The following is a 23,558-nucleotide window of genomic DNA, read 5'->3' as shown; positions in this document are numbered from 1 at the left end:
TCTTGACTGTACTATAACAGCCAACTGGTAAAAGTAAAGATTTATGAAAAGTGAAAGAAAAGAATGGGGGCAGACATGGAAGGTACAGTAGGCAGTGGTGGGCGGTGGGCCGAGGGTTGGGGGAATCTACTGGGGGTGGACATGGGTCGCTCTTTTACCAGGAAAAGTCACCTAACTAGCTTGATAAAGCAGTCAGAAGATTAAGAAGATTAAAGCCTCGTACACACGATCAGTCCATCCAATGAGAACGATCTGAAGAAAAAACGATCGTGTCAGAACGCGGTGACGTAAAACATAACGACGTGCTAAAAAAAACGAAGTTCAATGCTTCCAAGCATGCGTCGACTTGATTCTGAGCATGCGTGGATTTTTAACCAATGGTTGTGCCTACTAACGATCGGTTTTGACCTATCGGTTAGGAATCCATCGGTTAAAAAGCAAGTTGGCTTTTTTTTAACCGATGGTTAAATAACCTATGGGGCCCACACACGATCGGTTTTGACCGATGAAAACGGTCCATCAGACCGTTATCCTCTGGTTAACCTATCGTGTGCACGAGGCCTAAGAGTGAATGGTCAAAGAACCTAGATAAATAATTGGGTTCCAAACTCATGCAAATTTATGTAATTTGTCCTTTCAGATCGTTTTCATTCAAGAGAGACTATGCATTTTATTCTTCACCTATGTTACCAGGTAGGTGGAGGACCACCAAGCTTTGGCAAGAACTTGCTTCCCTAGCCTAAAAAGAAAAATTAGGTGAAAATGCTTAGCCTTCAAATTTAGGACAACTTCCATGGGATCTTTTGGAATACCTTTCCCTATGAGAGTGCTGACCATCTGTGACCTGATGGATCTTTAGACATACCAGTATCAGATATGGGGCGCCAAACAAGGTAATATAAAAGGCTAATGAATAAATCACAAGCGTGGGGGAGTTTCGATGAATGATAACAGTACTGCTTCCTTGGTTGAGCTGCAGGGGGTTAGGACGGTAAGGATAAAGCTATTGTTCAGGCAATTGTGAGAAGGACCTCTTGTCCCTTTTATCGAGTACAATTAACACTCTGGTAATCCTATCAGTGTTATAATCAAAGCTAAAACGTCCTGGGGTGTGATTAGTGAAATCAGAGATGAGAAATGAGGACAAATGAATAGCTTTATTATGTCTATTAGCTACAAGTCTTCCCCGAGCTCAGTGCTTGGTCTTGCTTCACCAGGATAAGCAACTTCACCAGGATAAGCAATATCCTAGTGAAGCATATCCCTATGAGAGTGTTCCTAAGCATATCCCTCTTAGCATATCCAATGTATATCCTGAGGGATCTGACTTGGAAGTTGTGACATTGCAACTGGCAGAATATGGTGGGATCAAATAACCCTGTTAGTTTGTTTTAGCCGCAGAATCATCTCACTGATCATGATGTTATCTCTCACACACCAGCAAGAACAGTATTGCTAATCGTTAAGTGATGCTTATAATTCAAGAGAGGATAACTACAAGACAGAGCTGCAAATATCCTTGTCTATGCATCCTGTTCTGTATTTCCCCCCTCTATCTCCCTACAGCTCAGTTTCTCCGGCTGTCATGCAGAACTTCTGGCTTTAATACATTCTTAGTCCCTGGCTGGGAAAATACGAAAGTCAGAGTAACATCTGAAGTCCTTATTTGCATACTTCCAGGTCAATGACTGATAGGGGTGTATTTAAAATTCCCAAGCAATTCATCCAATTAAAGTGTATGTACATGTGTTCAATTGATTCGCATAGAATTAAGGTACATGCACGTTCACTGGGCGGATGAGTCACAAATGCAAATGCAGATTTGTTTTAGGTATAAGTTAGGAAAACCTCACCAATGTGTCATAGGACGTTATAGGGACACTACATTTCTGTCAGGATCAAGCCTGTTTTTCTGCACAATATTAGCCAGATTCAGGTAGGGGCGCGTATCTTTAAGGTGGCGTAGCGTATCGTATTTACGCTACGCCGCCTTAAGTCAGAGAGGCAAGTACTGTATTCACAAAGCACTTGCCTCCTAACTTACGACGGCGTAGCGTAAATGGGGCCGGTGTAAGCGCGCCTAATGAGGATGGGGGGCATGTTTTATGTTAATGTTTGGTAACCCGAAGTGATTGACGTTTTTTACGAACCGCGCATGCGCCGTCCGTGTACATATCCCAGTGTGCATTGCTCCAAAGTACGCCGCAAGGACGTATTGGTTTTGACGTGAACGTAAATTACGTCCAGCCCCATTCACGGACGACTTACGCAAACAACGTAAAATTTTCAAATTTCGACGCCGTGAACGACGACCATACTTAACATTGGCTACGCCACCTAGGGGGCAGCTTTATCTTTACGCGGCGTATTTCTTACGGAAACGGCGTATCTTTACTGCGACGGGCACACGTAAGTTCGTGAATCGGCGTATCTATGCATTTGCATATTCTACGCCAAACTCAATGGAAGCGCCACCTAGCGGCCAGCGTAAATATTGCACCCTAAGATACGACCGTGCAGGCCGTCGTATCTTAGATAGGTTTAAGTGTATCTCAGTTTGAGCATACACTTAAACTTACGACAGCTCAGATTCCGAGTTACGTCGGCGTATCTACTGATACGCTGGCGTAACTCTTTATGAATCTGGCCATATAAAAAGAAAACCAATGCAGCCACCACTATTTAGGGCTGGTTATCTGCACTATATAAAAACTTTTGATCTTGAGATTTGATATCCTTTTAACATTACTCCTTAAAAAAAAATGTTCTGCAGACAGATTGAGAGAAAGAAATGTTCACAGATTACATTTCCATCTAGCCAGGTGTACTTGACCTGTCAATCAAAAGTCACCAGGAGAACTAACCGTCCAATCCGGAGCAGATATGACAGGCCGGTCATTATTATAATTGGCGTGTGGGCGCACGGTAAGCCGTATCCCTCTGATCACCATTACCAACATCCAGACAGACGGTTTCAAATAACATTGGTTCTCTGCCAGTCGTGTTTTTCTTTGGCTGTGACAGAGTTTGTGACCTTTGCAGAAAATTGTCCTCCTAAATTCTACTCGGATGTACGAGTGACACGTTATATATGTTTATGTAACTTGATATGATTTTTACGCCCTTCCCCTGACAATATTAGTTCCCGGTGAAAAAGGGACTTCAATGGAGTTGTGTTTATTTTTCAGCTGCTGGAATATGTTCTCCTTATGCCCCGATTTTTCCTGCCACCTTAACAAAATCATGCAGGGTCACAACATTTTTCTGATCAGTGTCCTAATGAATTTATTATTGATTTATTACAGGTACTTATATTGCATATATGATTTATGCAGCACTTTACATAATGTATATATTGTACATTTACATCAGTCTCTTCCCTCAAGGAGCTTAAGATGTAAGGTCCCTAACTCACATTCATACATACACATACTAGGCCAATTTAGACAGGAGCCGAAGACCCTACCAGCATGTCTTTGGAGTGTGGGAGGAAACTGGAGTACCCACAGGCACAGGGAGAACATACTGACTCCATGCAGGTAGTGCCAAGGTTGGGATTCCAACCAACAACCCTAGCAATTTCCGCTAGAGCAAGTATCCCAGCTTATTAGCGTAGATAGGATGCTCCATCATGGTTGGATTGCTTTGGTGTTGTCATGAGGATGGAGGGTAATTTATTCAATTTATACGATAAAGAAGAATCATGGTTCTAGTGGAATGACTCTACAAGGTCAACCGAATAGGGAGATCTTGCCGGTAAGTGATCCAAACCATTATTGTAAACTTGTAAGGGCTACCAAACAGGGCTAGCATGTGGTTGACCGAGTGAGAGGAGGGCAGGCAGTGCCGGGACAAGGCCCAGCGTGAACATGCCAAACTGCGCCCCCTCAATATGTATGATCATTTTTTCCACCCACAAAACCACTGAGCACTAATCTCCCCTAAGCATAAATCCCTCTTCCTCCCAGCACAAATCCACCCCCCTTCTCAGCTCAAATACTGTCAATTCCCCAAATCCCCCAGCTCAAATTCCCTCCCCCCCCAAAAATGAATCCCTCCTAGCATAAGTCCTCTACAATTGCGCCTGTTCACATCTGAAAATGTTGTCACCTGAAGCAAAATGTCTAAAAAACGCCTTAAGCTCAAAAAAGAAAATAGGCTTCTTTGGGGCAGACTACAGGGTTTTTTCTGCTTTTTACATTGGTGACCTGTACAAAATCGTAGCAAAATCACGAATTTGAAATGCTCAGGTGTGAATGCACCGAACAGTACCGGGATGCAAGTAGAGGTCTGTAGCACAGGAGGCAGCATTCTGAACACTAGTAGGCAGCTTGTGGCCCATGAACCTCACGTTGGGCACCATTTTTTTAATATATATTTTCTGAGATCAAGACTGTGTTACTCTGTTACTCTCAAACCATTTAATATTTAGGCTTTTGCCCATATGGGTATTCTGCTCTCATGGGTTCTATAACATGCATTAAAAAATAAGAGCGTGAATTTTAAATAAAACCTTTGATTGTGAAAAAAAATAAGAGCGTGAAATATATTTTTTAGAAACAAACAAAAGCTTTCCCAGCACACTTACCAGCTAACCTGCAAAACAACCAATTTGGTTGTTTTGCAGCCTGGCTGGTATTTGTGCTGGGAAATCTTTTGTCTGTTTGTGATGTGCATTACCTTTCCATGTGCACCATGCTGCAAAGACCAGTTATAGGTTTGGTGGTTGCCATTTTTTTGTACTGTTGAGTGACTTCTTGGGGGCTTTTTTCCATAGCAAAGGCTGTGGTTATGTGGTTTTAGACCAGGACATGAGCTGTGTGACTGGACATTGGTCCTGAAGCCCCTCTATAGAAACCATAAGGCTCCATTCACACCTAGGAGATTTGAATCGCAGGTAGAATCGCTACAATTCTGCCCATGATTCCCGAATCACGACAAGACGCAGGACGCGTTTGCGATGCCATTACTTTGCCATATATATTACGTTGCAATTGCAGCAAACTGCAACGTGTGAGGCTGTTGCCCAAAGGAAGCCCCTGCTCCTTTTTGAGCGTGCAACAATTGTGGCAAAATCACGCTACATGTAGGAAGCAATTGAGAAATAATGGCATCGCAAATGCGTCCTGCGTTTCGCCACGATTCCGCCTGCAATTCAAATCGCCTAGGTGTCAATGGTGCCTAAGGGCCATATTATTTTGCATTTAGACGCATTTTTCCATTAGCGTTATTGCATGTTTTCCCCTTTTTTTCCGCGTATTTTGTCGTTAGCGTTTTGGGGCGTTTGTTCATTCAAAAGACTCCCTATATTGTGAAAACGCCTAAAAACGCCAAACGCGGCTATACGCGGCTAACAGCTTGTTTTTACTGCTCCTGGAAGCACAGGCTGTCATTTTTTTCTACTGCTCCTAAACGCTTATGCCTCCAAACGCCTCTGACAGTTTAAGTGTGCATGGACACATAGGCTAACATGGAGAAGCGTTTAGAGGCAGTTAAAAAAAAAGTCATATACGCCCCTAATAGCAAAAAAAAGTCCAGTGTGCATAAACCCTGAGGCCCCGTACACACGTCCGAGGAACTCGACATGCCAAACACATCGAGTTCCTCGTCGAGTTCAGTGTTGAAGCCGCCGAGGATCTTGGCGGGCAGACTTTCCTCATTGAACAACGAGGAAATAGAGAACATGTTCTCTATTTGGCCCGACGAGTTCCTCGTCGGCTTCCTCGCTGAAAAGTGTACACACGACCGAGTTTCTCGGCAGAATTCAGCTCCGATCGAGTTTCTGGCTGAATTCTGCCGAGAAACTCGGTCGTGTGTACGGGGCCTAAGACCAATGCTGTGGCTCCCTCCACCATAACTGACTACCAAAGAAAGTCCAGAGCAATGCCTTTTGCAAAAAAATTGTTTTTAATTTCATCACCAAATTTTTAAACGGGATTAAACCCAAAAATAGGAATTCTTTATTTTATTCCAAATTAGGCTTTTTCTGCCATAGATATTTGGGAATTCTTCTAGTCCACCAGTCTTCCTTCAGGAGGGTGACAACGCTGCAGAGCCTGCATTGAATTCACTGCAGCGTTGTCACCCTGCCAGTGTTGTGATGACTTTACTGGGTAAGAGGACCCCATAACTTGTTAGGGTAGGTAAGTAAAAAATAATAAAAAAGATTGGTATTTACAAGGAAGGGGGATGCAGCGGGAATAAAAAAATGTTGATCAGAGAGAGACTTTAATGGATTGTGACTGTCAGGGAAAGTCATGTTGCTATTTTTGTTAGGGTTGTTTTAAGCCAGAAACAGAATAATGACATCTTCTGTGTATTTTGCACAGCGTTGGCGTGTTTGCAGTCTGTCGGCTTGTGACAGGGAATTTGTAAACTTGTCTCTGCGCACGCATTGTTGTTGCTTCCCAGATGTATATAGTACACGCTGCGTGCTGAGACTGTATATAAACAGACAAGCCACACAGAACAGTTTACTAAATATACATACCATGGTAACACGTTTATACCAGGGTCTTGGGAAACATTATGATGATGTGTCAATGACCCAGCGCGGAACTGCGTCAAAGAAAGGCGAATAAGAATACTTTGTACTCCAATGTATACAAAAATTAATTATTTCTTACTGGGGTGGGAAAAATGGCACACCTTTCGGTGCATACCATGCTAACTTAACAATGTGCTTCCTATACCCCCAGTCATACTTCTCATGGCTTCATTAAGACACAAACCACTTGTCTGCTGGGCACTTACTGTCCCTTTCCTGCCCAGGCTGATTTTTAGCTTTCAGCGCTGTCGTATTTTGAATGACAATTGCACGGTCATGCAACACTGTACCCATACAAAATTTTTATCTTTTTTTTTTTTTTATAGATAAAGCTTTCTTTAGTGCGATTTAATGACCACTGGGTTTTTTATTTTTTAATAAACAAATAAAAAAAGACCAAAACTGTTTTGAAAGAAACCCTTTATCTGTGTTTCTCTTCTAAAATTTTGCAAATAAGTTATTTTTATTCTTCACTGATGTGCGGTGATGAGGCTTTACAAATGGGCATTATTGAGCTGCACTGATGGGAACTGATAGGCTGCACTGATGGGAACTGTTGAGGCTTCACTGATGGGCACTAATGAGGTGGAACTAATGGGCACTGATAAACTGCACTGATGGGCACTGATGAGGAAGCACCGATAAGGTGGTACTGATGGGCACTGATAGGCAGCACTGATAGGCACTGATAGGCGGCACTGATGGACGCTGATATGTAGGACTGTTGGGCACTGATAAGCTGCACTGATGATGAGGCCTGATAAGGTGGCACTGATAGGCACTTATGAGGCGGCACTGATATGTGACACTGAAGGGCACTGATATGCTGTACTGATGGACATCCATGGGGCTGCACTGATCATCTGAGCCCATCATGCCTTGGGCGTTTTATGAGCCCTTGTTATCCGGCTCCGAGCGGGGATCGCTTCCGGGTATAGGCGTTCCTAAGCGAAGAGGAGTTGATTGACGGTCGGCTAAAGCGCGTCACGGCTTCCGAAAATACCCGAGAGTGACACTCGGGTGTTTACGGCGCCTGCGCAGTCAGCTCTACACGGCAGGCGCCGTTTAGCGCCGCAAACACCCGAGTGTCATTTCGGGTATTTTCGGAAGCCGTGACGCACTTTACCGGCCGTCAATCAACTCCTCTTCGGCTTAGGAACGCCTACTCCCCGCAGGATTCCCCGCTCAGAGCCGGATAACAAGGGCTCATAAAACGATAAGTAGCAGGAAAAAAAAAATTGTCAGAAAGTTGATTTGGGGGTGAACTCCCACTTTAAATTGTTCATAATTTGATCAATTACGTGATCATCCCTCTGGGTGTTTTTATGTGGTCAAATTATGAACAATTAAAAGCATCTTAGACCTTTTCACCTTTTTCTTTGGCACCCATTACTGTATAAATAAAGTCGATGGATCATTTGGTCTTCTTTTACTACCACTCTTCTATGTATCATGTTTCTATCAAGTAAGGCCCGGTTCACATCTCTGTGTGTTGGGAATGCACACAAAAATCGCACGGGTTCCCAACACATCAGGATCTGGTCTTCTCAGTGAATAGCTGTGCAGGAGGGGGGGGGGGGTATGTTAGCACCAGTTTGATCATTTGAGTAGGGCAGACTTCAGACTTTAGGAGGGCCGAACTAGGGCCATTGGGAGTAGAAAATGTCCAGTGGGAGTAAACAATACCATATCTTTGGTGTCAGTGGGAGGACTAGTGCCCCATTGTTGGTGTCAATAGAAGGAATTGTACCCATTGGATAGTGTCAGTTGGATGAATAATGCCCCATTGGTGTATTTCAGCAACAAGAATGATTCCTCATTGTTGGTGTTAGTGGATAGAATAGTGCCCCAAGGGCCAGATGAAGGCAAGCAAAGGGCCGCATTCGGAGACCCCTGCTTTAACCTCCTTAGCGGTAATCCCGAGTCTGGCTCGGGGTGAATTTTTTATACCAAAAGTGGTATCCCCGAGCCAGACTCAGAGCCGCCTCGCAGCATCCACAGGCACAAGTTACTTACCTTGTCCCTGGATGCTGCGATGCATCCCCGCCTGTGTGCCGCCGATCTCCGTTCCCTGGGACGTTACGACGCACGGGGGCGGAGAACAGCGCCAAATTCAAAAAATTAAATAAACACAATATACACAATACATACAGTATACTGTAATCTGTAAGATTACAGTACTGTATGATAAAAATACACACCCCTTGTCCCTAGTGGTCTGCCCAGTGCCCTACATGTACTTTTATAAAATAAAAACTGTTCTTTCTCCCTGCAAACTGTAGATTGTCCATAGCAACCAAAAGTGTCCCTTTATGTCAAAAGTGGTTTTAGAGCAGCTAGAAAACAGCGATAATAAATTATAATCACTTGTAGAATTGAGCGATAACGATTTGTGGGGAAATCCGTCATAAAAAAATAAAAGTAATGACAGCGACAATTCTGCAACTGAGCAAATTTTTTAGTGATTTTGATTTGATTACATTATTGAATAATTTTTGTTATAATTACATTATTATTTGTTATAATTATTTATAGTTATTTATTATATTATAATTTATGATTTTGTGTTTCAAACTTTATCATACCCGGGATGTCTACTAGACTCTTGTTTGGACAGATTTAAGTGAATTATTCCTAAGAATTACAGGCCTACAATGTAAAATAACAAATTTCCATGCAAAATAATTGTACCGCTTTTGGTATAAAATTCCAGACAGAATCATACCGCCAGGGAGGTTAAAGAATTATACACAAGGTGTATGCAAGCAGGTATACAATGATAGGCAAAAACAGATGCATCCCTTGTTAAATGTGTTTTGGTAAAATATTCATATTATATAAATACTGTAAAAATAACAAAAAGATTATAAACTTTAATAAATAAGTACATAAAAAAAGCATAAAAAAGCATTTAAAGAAAACCTAAACCCCAAAAAATAACAAAAATATAAATTCACACCACCTAATGCCCAACTGATGTTTTAAAATAAAGAAAAGAGCACATACGTATTTCCTATTGATTATCTTTAGATAAAACAAGGTGTGAATCGTTAACTGATCTGATGAATATCCCCGCTTGTGCCAACGATCTTTCTCAAAGAGTTATTTTCTGCCTGTGGTCAGCTCTATACCCCAAGCGCAGATTATCTGATTAAGTCCCATGAAAAGCAGAAACCAGGATGATTGTATAGAGATAAATGATATCAAAAAGCAAAACTCAAACAATTCAACAATACCTTCAAAGGAATGAACATGATATAGCGACTTTTATCACCTGCCTATGTAACATTATCAACACGGTCTGCATAGTTAATAGGCTTTGTTTAGATAACCCCTGCAGAGAGAGGAAGGGGGTACAATGCTAGATTCTTTCCCACTTTCAAAAAGTATCAATGAAACAAGCCTTCTGTTAGTGAGAATTCCCATTCATGCATGATGATAAAATCCAGATTGTTGAAAAGTGTATGTATTGTGTCACTCGTGATAAGGTCAAGGCTGGGCGTTGCTGTCTCGTTCTGTGACATTGCCCATACGTCCTCGAAGAACCACCCTGACCTTACTATAGGGGTGACTTTCATCTGGGACTTGACACCAAGAGCATAACTACAGCAGATCCTGCGACCGCGACAGAGCTAAACTGGCCATATGGACAAATTAAATCATTTAGCAGTAGAAAGTCACCTGTTCTGTGCTTTGGATATTGTTTAAATATAAAGTGTATGTAAACCTCAGCAATGATTGGTCATATAATTATATCATTAAAAGCATTTTGTTATATCAGTTTGAAAAATGAAAAAAAAATGTCTGGTGATTCTGCCAGAAATCTTATCAGCTAATAACATCATGTGCTCTCTGCTTGTGAAGCACTCTTATCAGTAAAGCCTCATACTAACGATCGGATTTCCATCGGACAAAGCTGTGGAATTTTGTCCGAAGGGCGTTGTCCGTGAACTTGGTATGCATACAGACGGCAGAACTTTTTCAGCCAACATACACAAAACGATGTAGTTTTTCAGCTCTTTAGCACCACCCTTTGGGCAACTTCTGCTAATGTTGTGCTATGGTTAACATTAGTTGTTCGGAGCATGCGTGTTTGTATTTTGGATTTTTTTCCGATGTACAGACGATCGGATAAAACGACAACAAGTGTATTAAAGCATGCTATAAAACATTTGTTCTCGGAAAATCTGACAACAATTGTCCGATGGAGCATACAAATGGTCGGATTTCCGACAAAACCCTGACATCACACATTTGTTGTGGGAAAATCCGATCGTGTGTATTTTTAACCAGTGCACTTTTTAGAAAGGGTCAAGCCTCGCACACGACCGAGGAACTCGACGGGCGAAACACATCATTTTGCTTGTTGAGTTCCTTGTTAGGCTGTCGAGGAACTCGACAAGCCAATTTTCTCTATTCCCGTTGAGGAAAAAGAGAACATGCTCTCTTTTTGGCTCGTCGAGTTTCTCGACAGTTTCCTCGTCGAAAAATGTACACACGACCGGTTTCCTCTGCAAAAAAAAAAAAATCCCAGCAAGTTTCTTGCTGGTTTTTGCCGAGAAACTCGGTCGTGTGTACGAGGCCTGAGGGACTTCTTTGACTGCAGCATGTTACATTTTAGGCGCCATAGACTTCAATGGAAATGCAGAAGAAACATAATTAAAATGCGTTTTTGCTGGTTTCTCCTGCATGACAACAGACACCTCCCAAAAACACGAAACACATCAAATACATTTGTGAAAATTTGTGTACATCAACCACAACCCACATAGGTGTGAACATAGCCTTAGCTCAGCCATTCTAAGCTAGGGTTCTTCAAGAGGTTCCTTGTGCTGTCGCTGATTGACCTCCCATCTGATGGAGTCTGCATAGTCCATTGGGCAGAGTGGAATGACACCAACTGGCATTCTGACTGCTGTAAAGAGGGATTCTTCCCACTGACCACCAATGGAAGGTGGCATTTTTCCCACTGACCCCCAAAAAAATGGTTTTAGCAATGGTTCCATTAAACCTGAAATTTATATGAAGGAGTTAAAATGTTGGGAAAAGCTGAATTAGATTGTTCCCAGTTTGGGAACTGGGAAAATAGTTTTGTTCTTGTGGCACAAAAATAAAGGCGCCTAAATTGGTCCATATGTAGAATCATATCTGTTGGTATACGAGATGATCGTCTGTGATCTGGCAAGGATCTCTATGGCCATGAATAGCACTGGGCAGCCCCAAGACCACAGGTGACCAGTTTAATTCTGGGTTGGAATTTAGAATATAGTTCTGATATTATAAAACTGGATGTGTCTACTCCCTCGATTCTAACTGGTTAACAAACACAGTTATACCATACAAGCATGCTAATTATAACGTATGAAAAGGCATTTTTTTTTTCAGAAAAAGTAAGGAGGGTTTTTTATTGCTGTCTGTGGGAAGATTCAGCTCTTTGTTAGGCCCCGTACACACGTCCGCGAAACTCGACGGGCAAAACACATAGTTTTGCTCGTCGAGTTCCTTGTGAAGCCGCCGAGGATCTTGCCGAGCCAACTTTTCCCATTGACTAACAAGGAAATAGAGAACATGTTCTCTTTTTGGCCCGACGAGATCCTCGCCGGTTTCCTCGGCGAAAAGTGTACACACGACCGGTTTCTCGGCAGAATACGTCTCCCATCGAGTTTCTGGCTGAATTCTGCCGAGAAACTCGGTCGTGTGTACGGGGCCTCAGTCCTGGCCACCATTCTCCCCAAGACACAAAATTTGAGGAGATTAAAAAATTATAGCTGGATTCAGAGACGTTTACGCCAGCGTATCAGTAGATACGTCGTCGTAACTCTGAATCTAGGTCGTCGTAAATTTAAGCGTATTCTGGAAACCAGATACGCTTAAATTAGGCTAAGATACGAGCGGCGTAAGTCTCCTACGCCGTCATATCTTAGGGTGCATATTTACGCTGGCCGCTAGGTGGCGCTTCCGTTGTTTTCCACATTGAATATGCAAATGAGCAAGATACGCCGATTCACGAACGTACGTGCGCCCGTTGCAATTAGTTACGCCGTTTACATAAGAGATACACCGGCGTAAAGATAAAGCTGCTCCCTACGTGGCGCAGCCCATGCAAGGTATGGACGTCGGAACAAGCCTATCTTTTTACGTCGTTTGCGGAAGTCCTACGCGAATCGGGCTGGACGTAATTTACGTTCATGTCGAAACGGCGTACTTTGAAGCAATGCACACTGGGGTATGTCCACGGACGGCACATGCGCCATTCGTTAAAAACGTCAATCACGTCGGGTCACCAGTCATTAACATAAAACACGCCCCCCTGTTCCACATTTGAATTAGGCGCGCTTAGGCCGGCCCATTTACGCTACGCCGCCATAACTTAGGAGGCAAGTGCTTTGTGAATACAGCACTTGCCTCTCTGACTTACGGGGGCGTAGCTTATATGCGATACGCTACGCGGCCTCAAAGTTATGCCAGTGTATCTGAATCTAGCTATTACTTTTTTGTTGCTAAAAGAGCAACAATCCTCCAATAGATACACCTCTTTCTACGGTTAATTATTTTCAGTATGTAGACGTTTTCCCTCATTTCCTGTTGCGTCTCCAGGGTAAGATGTAAACGGAACTCTCCCCAGGGGGGTCATAACAAGTAAAAAATAATGTAATATTGGGTTCAACTAGGGATGCATTGATACCAGCTTTGAAGACTGAGTAGGAGTACCGGTACTCGCCGATATAAATTACTGATGCCTATTTTTAGTGTCATATGACAGCTTTTTTACGGGCTGGCTCATACTATACATGCATGAAAACTGATGATGGAGATTTCACTTGCAGGGACATCAGTTTCCATGTGCATGTCAATGAGTTTTTACAGCTTGTTCGAAAAAAGCGTGTCATCGGATCAAAGTGTGATTTGAAAAAGATTCCTATCGGTTTTAGTATCGGAGCATTTACATGAGTGCAAGTACTTGTGCAAATGCTTAGTATCGGCACTCATACTGGTATCAGTGCAACTCTAGTTTTAACCCTTTCCCTAATCTATTGAAAATGAAACAATGATAGAGTATTGTACTGTTTTAGCCATCAATCAATACAGAAAGCTGGTAGTTTAAGTGATAGCCTTTATTGGTTAACTGAAGTTATTAAAGGTTTAGGGACAGGGTGGACAAATTAATAAGTAATTCAGAAGCCGGTCTATCTAGTCCAGGAGCCAACAGTGTTATTAGGAGCCAGCTCAAAGGACAACTAGAGAACCTCAAAATTTGGGCAATGGCTCTAATTTTTAAGGAGCATTGGCTACTTCATGGGATTTTCTAGCCCGGTTTTGGGTTACCTTAGATTCCTTCTTCAAGCTTTTTAAAGCCTGATGAAGGGATCTAAGACACCTCAAAAACTTGTGTCTTGAATATCTTAAATAGGCTAATAAAGGGTTTCACTTAATCTGCAAACCTTCTGCATAAAACAAAACCGAAAAAAGTTTGGACCTTGTATATACTTAAATGCAGGGCTTTTTTTCTCAAACAATAGGTGCTGGAACTCAAACATGACCCCCCAAAACCCCTCCCCCACACACACACTCCAAATCACATCAAATAGTGGGCGTGATCAGTCAAATTTCACGAACAGTAGGAGGGTCTTAAAGGGCCATTAAATACGAGGATTGCATTACATACAGAGTGTAGAGTTCAGGGGGGGTTACACACAGAGTGCAGAGCTATCACTTGTAAACACAGAAACCAGACTTCTGTTTTTACAAGTGATTGTGGTGAGCAGGCACCAAAGGATCTGAGCCAGAGGTGGTGGAACTGAGTTCCCCCTGAAAAAAAACCCTGCTTAAATGCAGCTCTTTTTGAAACAATTGTTGGATAGTTGGATGCCTGCATGGCCAACCACTAGGTGATGTCTATGACCACTTAAAGAGTTGGTAAGGCTTTTTCTCTACAGCTAAAATAATTAAGCCACGCATCACGCAATGTTCACACTGAACGCTTTAGATGTGAATGTTCTTTGGTATGATTACGTAATATGTATTTAGGAGTGTAAAAATATTAAGGTCCCTAAGAAAATCAGCATTCAATAATAAATATTTTTCTTGTGGTGTTGAGCAGCTGTAAAATGAACAGGAATCTTCCACATCATTTCACAAATAAGGAACAGTTTTGCGTTACAAAACATCCTGAGTTAACTTCAAAAGCAACATTAATAAAGAAAAATTCTGGGTCCTACCTGGGACAGGTTTAACCGGTTCAGAGGGTGGCATTGCTCCTCCACCCTTTCCACAGCTCCGGTTCTCTTCCTCATCCTGTCTGCTTCTTGGGCTAAGTATAAATCCAAGACAGGTACTCCTCGAGACCTAATGTCTGCTTCTGTTAAAGAGTTCACCATCAGCATCACCCACACGGGTCTCTTCCTCTCCCAGTTCCCAGCAATGGCGTTAAACAGATAATCTGCATAGAGACCCTTGCCTCTCTGGTCTGGGGTCATCCAGTGAGGCATCATTAACTTGACATATTCTAAGTGCCTTTTGAGTCTCCGGTAGAGGTCCTTGGGCAGAACATCCTGCAGGTTCTCCCCTTGTGGGAGCATTTGACAGCTGGCCAGTGCTGAGATGGTATAAGGATCCGTCAGGTCCAGCTCAAAGTACACATTATTGCTTTCCTGGAAGGCTTTTTTGGAGTTCTGAGGTATAAAGTCCCAAACTCTAGTGTACGGTACATGGATGGTTCCAAAGAGATAAGCAGGAGGGTTTCTTTTAACGGTCCACAAGAAGGAATTTAGTTCTTCTTGCTGAAAAAAAGAGAGCATGGTTAGTCAGTTTATGGAAAGTCTACAGCTGCGTCCAAAATTTTTAAATGGGATGAGATGTGACAGACAGATAGATAGATAGATAGATAGATAGATAGATAGATAGATAGATAGATAGATAGATAATGATGTATAGATAGATTTTTATTTTTATTTTTAATTTTTTTTTCGTTTGCATAAGTCGTCATTTGGAGCAATGCACCCTGGGAGTTTTGACGGACGGGGCATGCGCAGTTCGCTCGACGCTGGGACGCGCTTCATTTAAATGAAACACGCCCCCTACTCGCCGCATTTGAATTCCGCGCCCTTACGCCGCGAGAGATACACTACGCCGCCGTAACTTATGGCGCAAATTCTTTCAGGATTCAAACCAAAGCCAGGTAAGTTACGGCGGCGCGTATCTCAGCGGGTGCAGATCTTTGTGAATCTGCCCGATAGATAGATAGATAGATAGATAGATAGATAGATAGATAGATAGATAGATAGATAGATAGATAGTAAAGTAGTACTGTAATATGAATATTTATAGATATAGGTGTACACTTCCATCTGTGGGATGTATAATATATAAATTCTATCATTTATTTATACACATTGATTCAAACTATTTATTTATAACTTTTTTGCCTAAAACTTGTTCAAATCATAAATATCTTTAATATTGGAGAACTTCAATAAATTACCTTTTTATAGATAGATAGATAGATAGATAGATAGATAGATAGATAGATAGATAGATAGATAGATAGATAGATAATCTATAAAGTAGTATATTAAAATATAAAATAATAAAATAAGACTAAGAATAAGAATAATATAAATAATAAGAATAATAATCTAAAAATAAATAATATAAAATAATGATAATTTAAAACTAAAATATAATATTTAAAATAATATATAAGCATAAATAAAAAATAAATATATAGGGCAATAAAAATGAACAGATTTAGCTATTTTCTTAAATATTTCAGGATGTATAATATTTAAAGTATAAAAATGTCATACACGCAATCATTTAAATTTGCAAATTTGACTCAACCCAACTTGCTATCTATAAACTTGTCCCAGTGATAATTATTTTAAATAATGGAGAACATTGAGTATATCCATGTTTTTTTAGTGACTGGCTTGGACTTCATACAAAGTCTGCCTTATCTCTGGAGAGTAGCAGCGTCTATACTTATCTGATAATGATCCTACTTTTAGGAAGTCATCAGTGGTTAAGAAGCCATCAATCAAACGCTTCCACCAACATCCTTCATATACGAAGAGACTTTCCTCAATGCTAACTGAATTCTAATTGTATTATTTTATTCCTTATTATTTTATTCTAATTCTATTAGCAGTGAGACAAGTTGCTTAGCATATGAAGGATATCGGTGGACGCTTTTCAGGGACATAATGGCTTTGCAAAGTGAATTTTCTTTTTGGAAGGAGAACTTTCAATGATATTAGTGATTGTGGTGAAGTGGTGCTGACATTGATCATCCAATCATGCGTGAAACAAAATCTTGTACATTTTCCTTGCACATGATTGGGTATCCTTTGCAAAGTGTATTTTCACTGTGTTCCTTTGCATTCACTAAGTGAAAATTCATTTTTAAAGTGAACGTGTTCTACTCCTTTGAATACTGTAAATCATCCCACCATATCTAATAAATTATAAAAAAAAAATAGGCAAACATTGCACATCTGTAGTCATTTGACATGTTAAAATGTATTGTTATTTGACATAAAGGACTTGTTGTGATCATTGCACCTTGAGCAGTATATGTCCCATCTTTGGGGTTTATTTATTGAATGCAAAAGGACTGTACACTTTGCAAACTGCAGTAACTCCAGTGCTTAGTAAATGAGCAGAAGCTCTGCTGACGTTTATCATCCAATCATGTGCAAGCAAAAAATTCAGTTTTTTTGTATGTGATTGGGTATTCTTTTCAAAGTGAAACTTTCCTCATTTACTAAGCTCTGGAGAATCTTTCACGGTCTATTTGCCCTTTAGTAAATCAACCCCTAGGACTACCCTGAGACATGTTGATGGTCACAATGTACTCATTTTAAGGCTCTAATAACTTTTATCAACATGCCAGAAAAATGACACCGAGCTTTCCCCAGGAAATCACCTCTGTATAAGCGGCATCCATTCAGCGGTCACTCCCAGTTCAGAGACACCCCGGGGTGCGCAAATAATGGCTGTTATCCTCTCAGTGCATGGCCTGATAAATAGGATTGGAATCAAAGCTTTCCGTACACCCTGCCCCCACCCCACATCACTTCCTAAAAGTACAATCCTTGTCACATAGACACCACTACTCTCCAGGAATACGACTGGCTTAGAATGCTGCAAAGACACTTTACAAAAGTAACCCATTGTAGTTCTCCAGTATTACAAATATCTATCACTTCAACAAGTTTTAGGAAAAAAGGTTATAAATAAATGGTCTAAATCAATGTGTATAAATAATGATAGAATTTATATAATATACATCCCTCAGATGGAAGTGTACACCTATATCTAGAAATATTTATAGTACTACTCTACTATCTATCTATAAATCATTATCTATCTATCTATCTATCTATCTATCTATCTATCTATCTATCTATCTATCTATCTATCATTATCTATCTATCTATCTATCTATCTATCTATCTATCTATCTATCTATCTGTCTGTCTGTCTATCTATCTATCTATCCATCCATATATACATCATTATCTATCTATCTAAATCATTATCTATCTATCTATCTATCTATCTATCTATCTATCTATCTATCTATCTATCTGTCTATCTATCTATAAATCATTATCTATCTATCTATCTATCTATCTATCTATCTATCTATCTATCTATAAATCACTATCTATCTATCTATAAATCACTATCTATCTATCTATCTATAAATCACTATCTATCTATATATCTATAAATCACTATCTATCTATAAATCATTATCTATCTATCTATCTATCTATCTATCTATCTATTAATCATTATCTATCTATCTATCTATATATAGATCATTATCTATATATCTATCTATCTATCTATCTATCTATCTATCTATCTATCTATCTATCTATCTATCATTATCTATCAATCTATCAATCCATATATACATCACTATCTATCTATCTATCTATCTATCTATCTATCTATAAATCATTATGTATCTAACTATCTATCTATCTATCTATCCATATATACGTTATCTATCTATCTATCTATCTATCTATCTATCTATCTATCTATCTATCTATCTATATATCCATATATGAATCATTATCTAATATATAAATCATTATCTATCAATCTATCTATCCGTATATAAAGCATTGTCTATTTATTTATCTAACTAACTATCTATCCATATTTAGATCGTTGTCTCTCTATCTGTCTAAATCATTATGTATGTATGCATCTATTTATCTATCTATCTATCCATATATACATCATTATCTCTCTATCTATCTATATATCCATCTATCTATCCATTTATACGTTATCTTTCTATCTATCTATCCATCTATCTATCCATATATGAATCATTATCTAATATATAAATCACTGTCTATTTATCTATATATATAACTATCTATCCATATATAAATCATTGTCTCTCTGTCTGTCAAAATCATTATCTATCTATCTATCTATCTATCTATATATCAACTAGGGTTGTCCCGATACCACTTTTTTAGGACCGAGTACAAGTACCGATACTTTTTTTCATGTAGTCGCCGATACCGAATACCGATACTTTTTTTAAATGTCATGTGACAGTTTTCAAACCACAATACAGACTAAGGATATTTTCTTTAGAATTATGAAGAACTCTAACTCAAGTTATAGAAGGATAGATCGATCGATCGACCGACAGATAGATAGATAGATAGATAGATAGATAGATAGATAGATAGATAGATAGATAGATATTTGTACTACTCTCTTTCTCATGATATATAATACATAGTTGTCACTCGCCCCTGACAACCCTTCCAGTCCCCGTTTATAACCTGTTCTTGGTCATCCCCGGTAACAGGTCTGAATTCACATAGAGCACCAATTTCTGCCCGCCAGGCTCGGTTCTTACCGTCCATTTACACTTTTACGGCTATTATTGTATATACTGTATATGCCTATCATTTATATTTCATTCTCGTGCAAATTATGACAGGTTATAAACAGGTTGTGACTGGCATGACATGTAACCTATATTTAATGAATAGGTAGCAGTTTGACAGTAATGGAAGGGACAGGCAGACTTAGCAGCAGTGTCCCGGGGAAAAGTAAAAAAAAGAATAGGTAACTTTGGGGGAAAATTTACTAAAATTGGTGCACACAGGATCTGGTGCAGTTGTGCAAAGTAGCCAATGTTTTGCCATGTAATGTAAATGTATGGTTACTATGTAGATTGCACCAGATTCTGTGTGCACCAGTTTTAGTAAATCTCCCCCTGTGTCATATAAAACACATACAATGCATAGCAATCTTATGTTATAACCCAACTGAATGAACAGATCACATTAGATATTAATGAAAGGGACACATTTTTTCTGCAAAGTATCCCTGGAAGAGATACAAAAAAATTGGTAACTATATAATTCAAAAAATGGGGGCATAGAGATGCCAGGCATAGCAATGTTATGTTATAACGCAATGTACTCAACAGATCACAGTTAGACATTAATAAAAGGGAAAGAATAATCTGATTAAGCAATAAAATGTCTCTGAAAAAGTTGAAAAAAAGTATTAAGTGTCATATAAAAGCCTGGCTTGGGGCATACACATCCAATGCAGAGCAATCTTATGTGGGTAGCCTTTGGGCAGTAATGAAATGGACTGACAGACTCAGAAGCAAAGTGTCCCTGGATGAAAAAAATGTGTAATTACTGTATTTATTGGCGTATAACACTCACTTTTTTACCCTGAAAATAGAGGATACACTGTGCCTGCGTGTTATTTTTTTCCTGAAACTTTACAGAAAAAGTACGCCGGAGTATCTGCTGATACTCCGGCGTACTTTCAAATTTGCCGCGTCGTATCTTTATTTGTAATTCACAAACAAAGATACGACGGCTTTTGGCTAAGATCCGACAGGCGTACGGCTTCGTACGCCTTCGGATCTTAGGATGCAATACTTCGGCGACCGCTGGGTGGAGTTTGCGTCGTTTTCCGCGTCGGGTATGCAAATTAGCTGTTTACGGCGATCCACGAAGGTACGCGCGTTCGTCGCATTCTCTTACGTCGTCGCTAGTTGGTTTTTCCCGTCGCAAACTTAAACCTGCTATTTCATGGCTTAGATTTAGACCAGCCATGTTAAAGTATGGCCGTCGTTCCCGCGTGGAATTTCAATTTTTTTTTGCGTAAGACGTCCGGGAATACGAAAGGATGTAACGCACGTCGCCGTTCAAAAAACACGTTGGGGCGCCGTAATTTCGCGCAAAGCACGGCAGGAAATTATTTACTAACGGAGCATGCGCAGAACGTTCGGCGCGGGAACGCGCCTATTTCAAATGGTACACGCCCCATTTGAATTAGGCGGGCTTGCGCCGGACGGCTTTACGCTACGCCGCCACAAGTTTAAACGCAAGTGCTTTGTGAATCAAGCACTTACGACGAAAACTTGCAGCGGAGTAACATAAAGGGGATACGTTACGCCGCCGAAATTGTTCGTGAATCTGGCCCTTCGCTCTTAAAGTTAGGGTGCGGCACCGGCAACTTTGCTGGTCCCTCCTAGTGCTGCCCCTTTATAATGCTATGTGTCCTTTTATGTTTTATTTTTTCTTTTGCTTTCATTGTCCTTTATTTTGTTTTTCCTTTGCCTGGAAAATGTTCAAAATTCAATAAATTTAAGTTTTCAAAGTTAGGGTGCGTGTTATACGCCTGTGCGTGTTATACGCCGATAAATACGGTATGTCCTAAATATGTGGAAAGGCGCACACACCTACAATGCACAGCAAGGTTAGGTTATAACCAAATGTAATGAACAGGTTGATATTGAAGAGCAATGAACAGGACAGTCCTATCTGCCTTATAAGCAATATGTCCCTGGAAAAAGTAAAAAAAAATAATATCTATGCCATATAAAAGAATGGATAAGGAGAATACACATCCACTGCATAGCAATCTTATGTTATCACCCAATTTATTGAATAAGTAATGAAATAGACAGTGTCCTTGGATAAAGGGGTAATGGGGCATACACATGCAATGCAAAGCAATTTAATGAACATATTGCTGTTGGCAGTCAAAAAGGACAGATTAAGCAGCAGAAAGTCCTTGGAAAAGTTGAAAAAAGTTGTCATGTCATATAAAACATTGGGGGCATCCACATACAATGCATAGCAAGGTTAGGTTATGAACCAATTTATTTAATAGACCACAGATGGGCAGTAATGAAAGGGACAGAGCTTATTATCTGACTTAGCAGAAAAATGTCCCTGGAAAATGTCATATAGAAGAATTGCTAAGGGGCATATTGTGTATATTCCATGCATAGTAACGTTATAGTATAACCCAATGTCATGGGCATATCACAGTTGGGCAGTAATAAAATGTACAGAGTCTTCAGCAAAGTGTCCCTGGATTATAATACTTGACATCTATGTCATATAAAAGAATAGCCAATGGGCACACACATCTTATATTATAGACCAATAGAATGGATAGGTAGCAATTGGACAGTAATGAAATAAATAGACTTATCTGACTCAGCAGCAGAGTGTCCCTGGGTGGAATAATTAGCATTAGATCACATGAAATAGGGGTCACACACATGCAATCTTATATTATAGCCCAATGGATGGGTTGTAGCTGGACAGTCATGAAATGAGACTTATCTGACTCAGCAGCAGAGTGTCCCTGGATGCAAATATTTGTCATATATGTCATATAAAATAAGGGTAGCAATTGGACAGAAATGAAATGAGACATATCTGACTCAGCAGCAGAGTGTCCCTGGATGGAAACAATTGGTATCTAAGTCATATAATATAAGGGTCACACACATGCAATCTTATACACTAGAGCAATGGATGGGTTGTAGCTGGATGGTAATGACATGAGACATATCTGACTCAGCAGCAGAGTGTCCCTGGATGGAAATATTAGTATCACGTCACAAGGAATAAGGGTCACACACATGCAATGCATAGCAATCTTGCAGATGTCATTTAAGTTCACAGAGAGTAGAAGGCAGACAGATGGGGAATCCCTCTACCCCTTCCAGTAACTCACCGCCTTGGGCAGTCCGCACTGCCCAGTGTCCATGGGCAGCCTCCTGCACTGACCCTCCTGGAGGATGAGCAGGGTGCCCAGTACAAAGCACAGCACTCCAGTCCTGGTCCTCATGGTTCCCAGTAAAGCTCAGATCCCTTCTCTCCTCATCTAACAAGTGCCGACAATTGGGATCGGATCACAGGCTGGGGCTGTACACGGCGCTGTGCTCCCCCATGGCAGAGGCGGGGTGGAGGGGTGCCGGGCACAGGGCAGTACTGAGGGCTGCTATGGGCACATGAAGGCGGCTGCAGCTCTGCATCTCCCTCCCAATCACACTGCGGAGCGGCCGGGACATACACAGCACTTTACAAACTTCGCGGAGTCCCATCCTCAACTCAACACACACACCGCCCACTAGAGGGGGCAGACACAAGACTCTCTGCAGCGCCGGGCCCTCCCCGACCCGCAATCATTAACTCATTAACTACAAGCAACAGTCCTCACTCGTCCTCAACAGTCCCTGACATGGGAAACAGCAGTCCTCACCAGTCCCTTCCCAGTCCTTACCAGTCCCTGACATGGGAAACAGCAGTCCTCACCAGTCCCTTCCCAGTCCTCACTCGTCCACCCCAGTCCTCACCAGTCCCTTCCCAGTCCTCACCAGTCCCTCACATGGGAAACAGCAGTCCTCACCAGTCCCTCACATGGGAAACAGCAGTCCTCACCAGTCCATTCCCAGTCCCTCACATGGGAAACAGCAGTCCTCACCAGTCCCTTCCCAGTCCTCACCAGTCCCTGACATAGGAAACAGCAGTCCTCACCAGTCCCTTCCCAGTCCTCACCAGTCCCTGACATGGGAAACAGCAGTCCTCACCAGTCCCTTCCCAGTCCTCACCAGTCCCTGACATGGGAAACAGCAGTCCTCACCAGTCCCTTCCCAGTCCTCACCAGTCCCTGACATAGGAAACAGCAGTCCTCACCAGTC

The 23,558-nt window shown here is 40.9% G+C and overlaps 1 protein-coding gene across 1 annotated transcript in view; it reads right to left on the bottom strand.

Moving 5' to 3' along the window:
• Positions 1 to 22,964, bottom strand: part of TRABD2B (TraB domain containing 2B) — a 352,534-nt gene extending 329,570 nt beyond the window's left edge. The window contains exons 1-2 of the mRNA XM_040360538.1: positions 22,592 to 22,964; positions 14,767 to 15,327 (exon numbers count right to left, since the gene is read on the bottom strand). Of these exons, the coding sequence (XP_040216472.1) occupies positions 14,767 to 15,327; positions 22,592 to 22,705 (675 nt within the window). The 5' untranslated portion in view covers positions 22,706 to 22,964. The remainder of the gene's footprint in view (positions 1 to 14,766; positions 15,328 to 22,591) is intronic.
• Between the last annotated feature and the right edge of the window lie 594 nt (positions 22,965 to 23,558).

This window comes from Rana temporaria, chromosome 7, assembly GCF_905171775.1.
Source record: "Rana temporaria chromosome 7, aRanTem1.1, whole genome shotgun sequence".
Taxonomy (NCBI): domain Eukaryota; kingdom Metazoa; phylum Chordata; class Amphibia; order Anura; family Ranidae; genus Rana; species Rana temporaria.
This window is presented reverse-complemented; position numbering and strand designations above follow the sequence as displayed.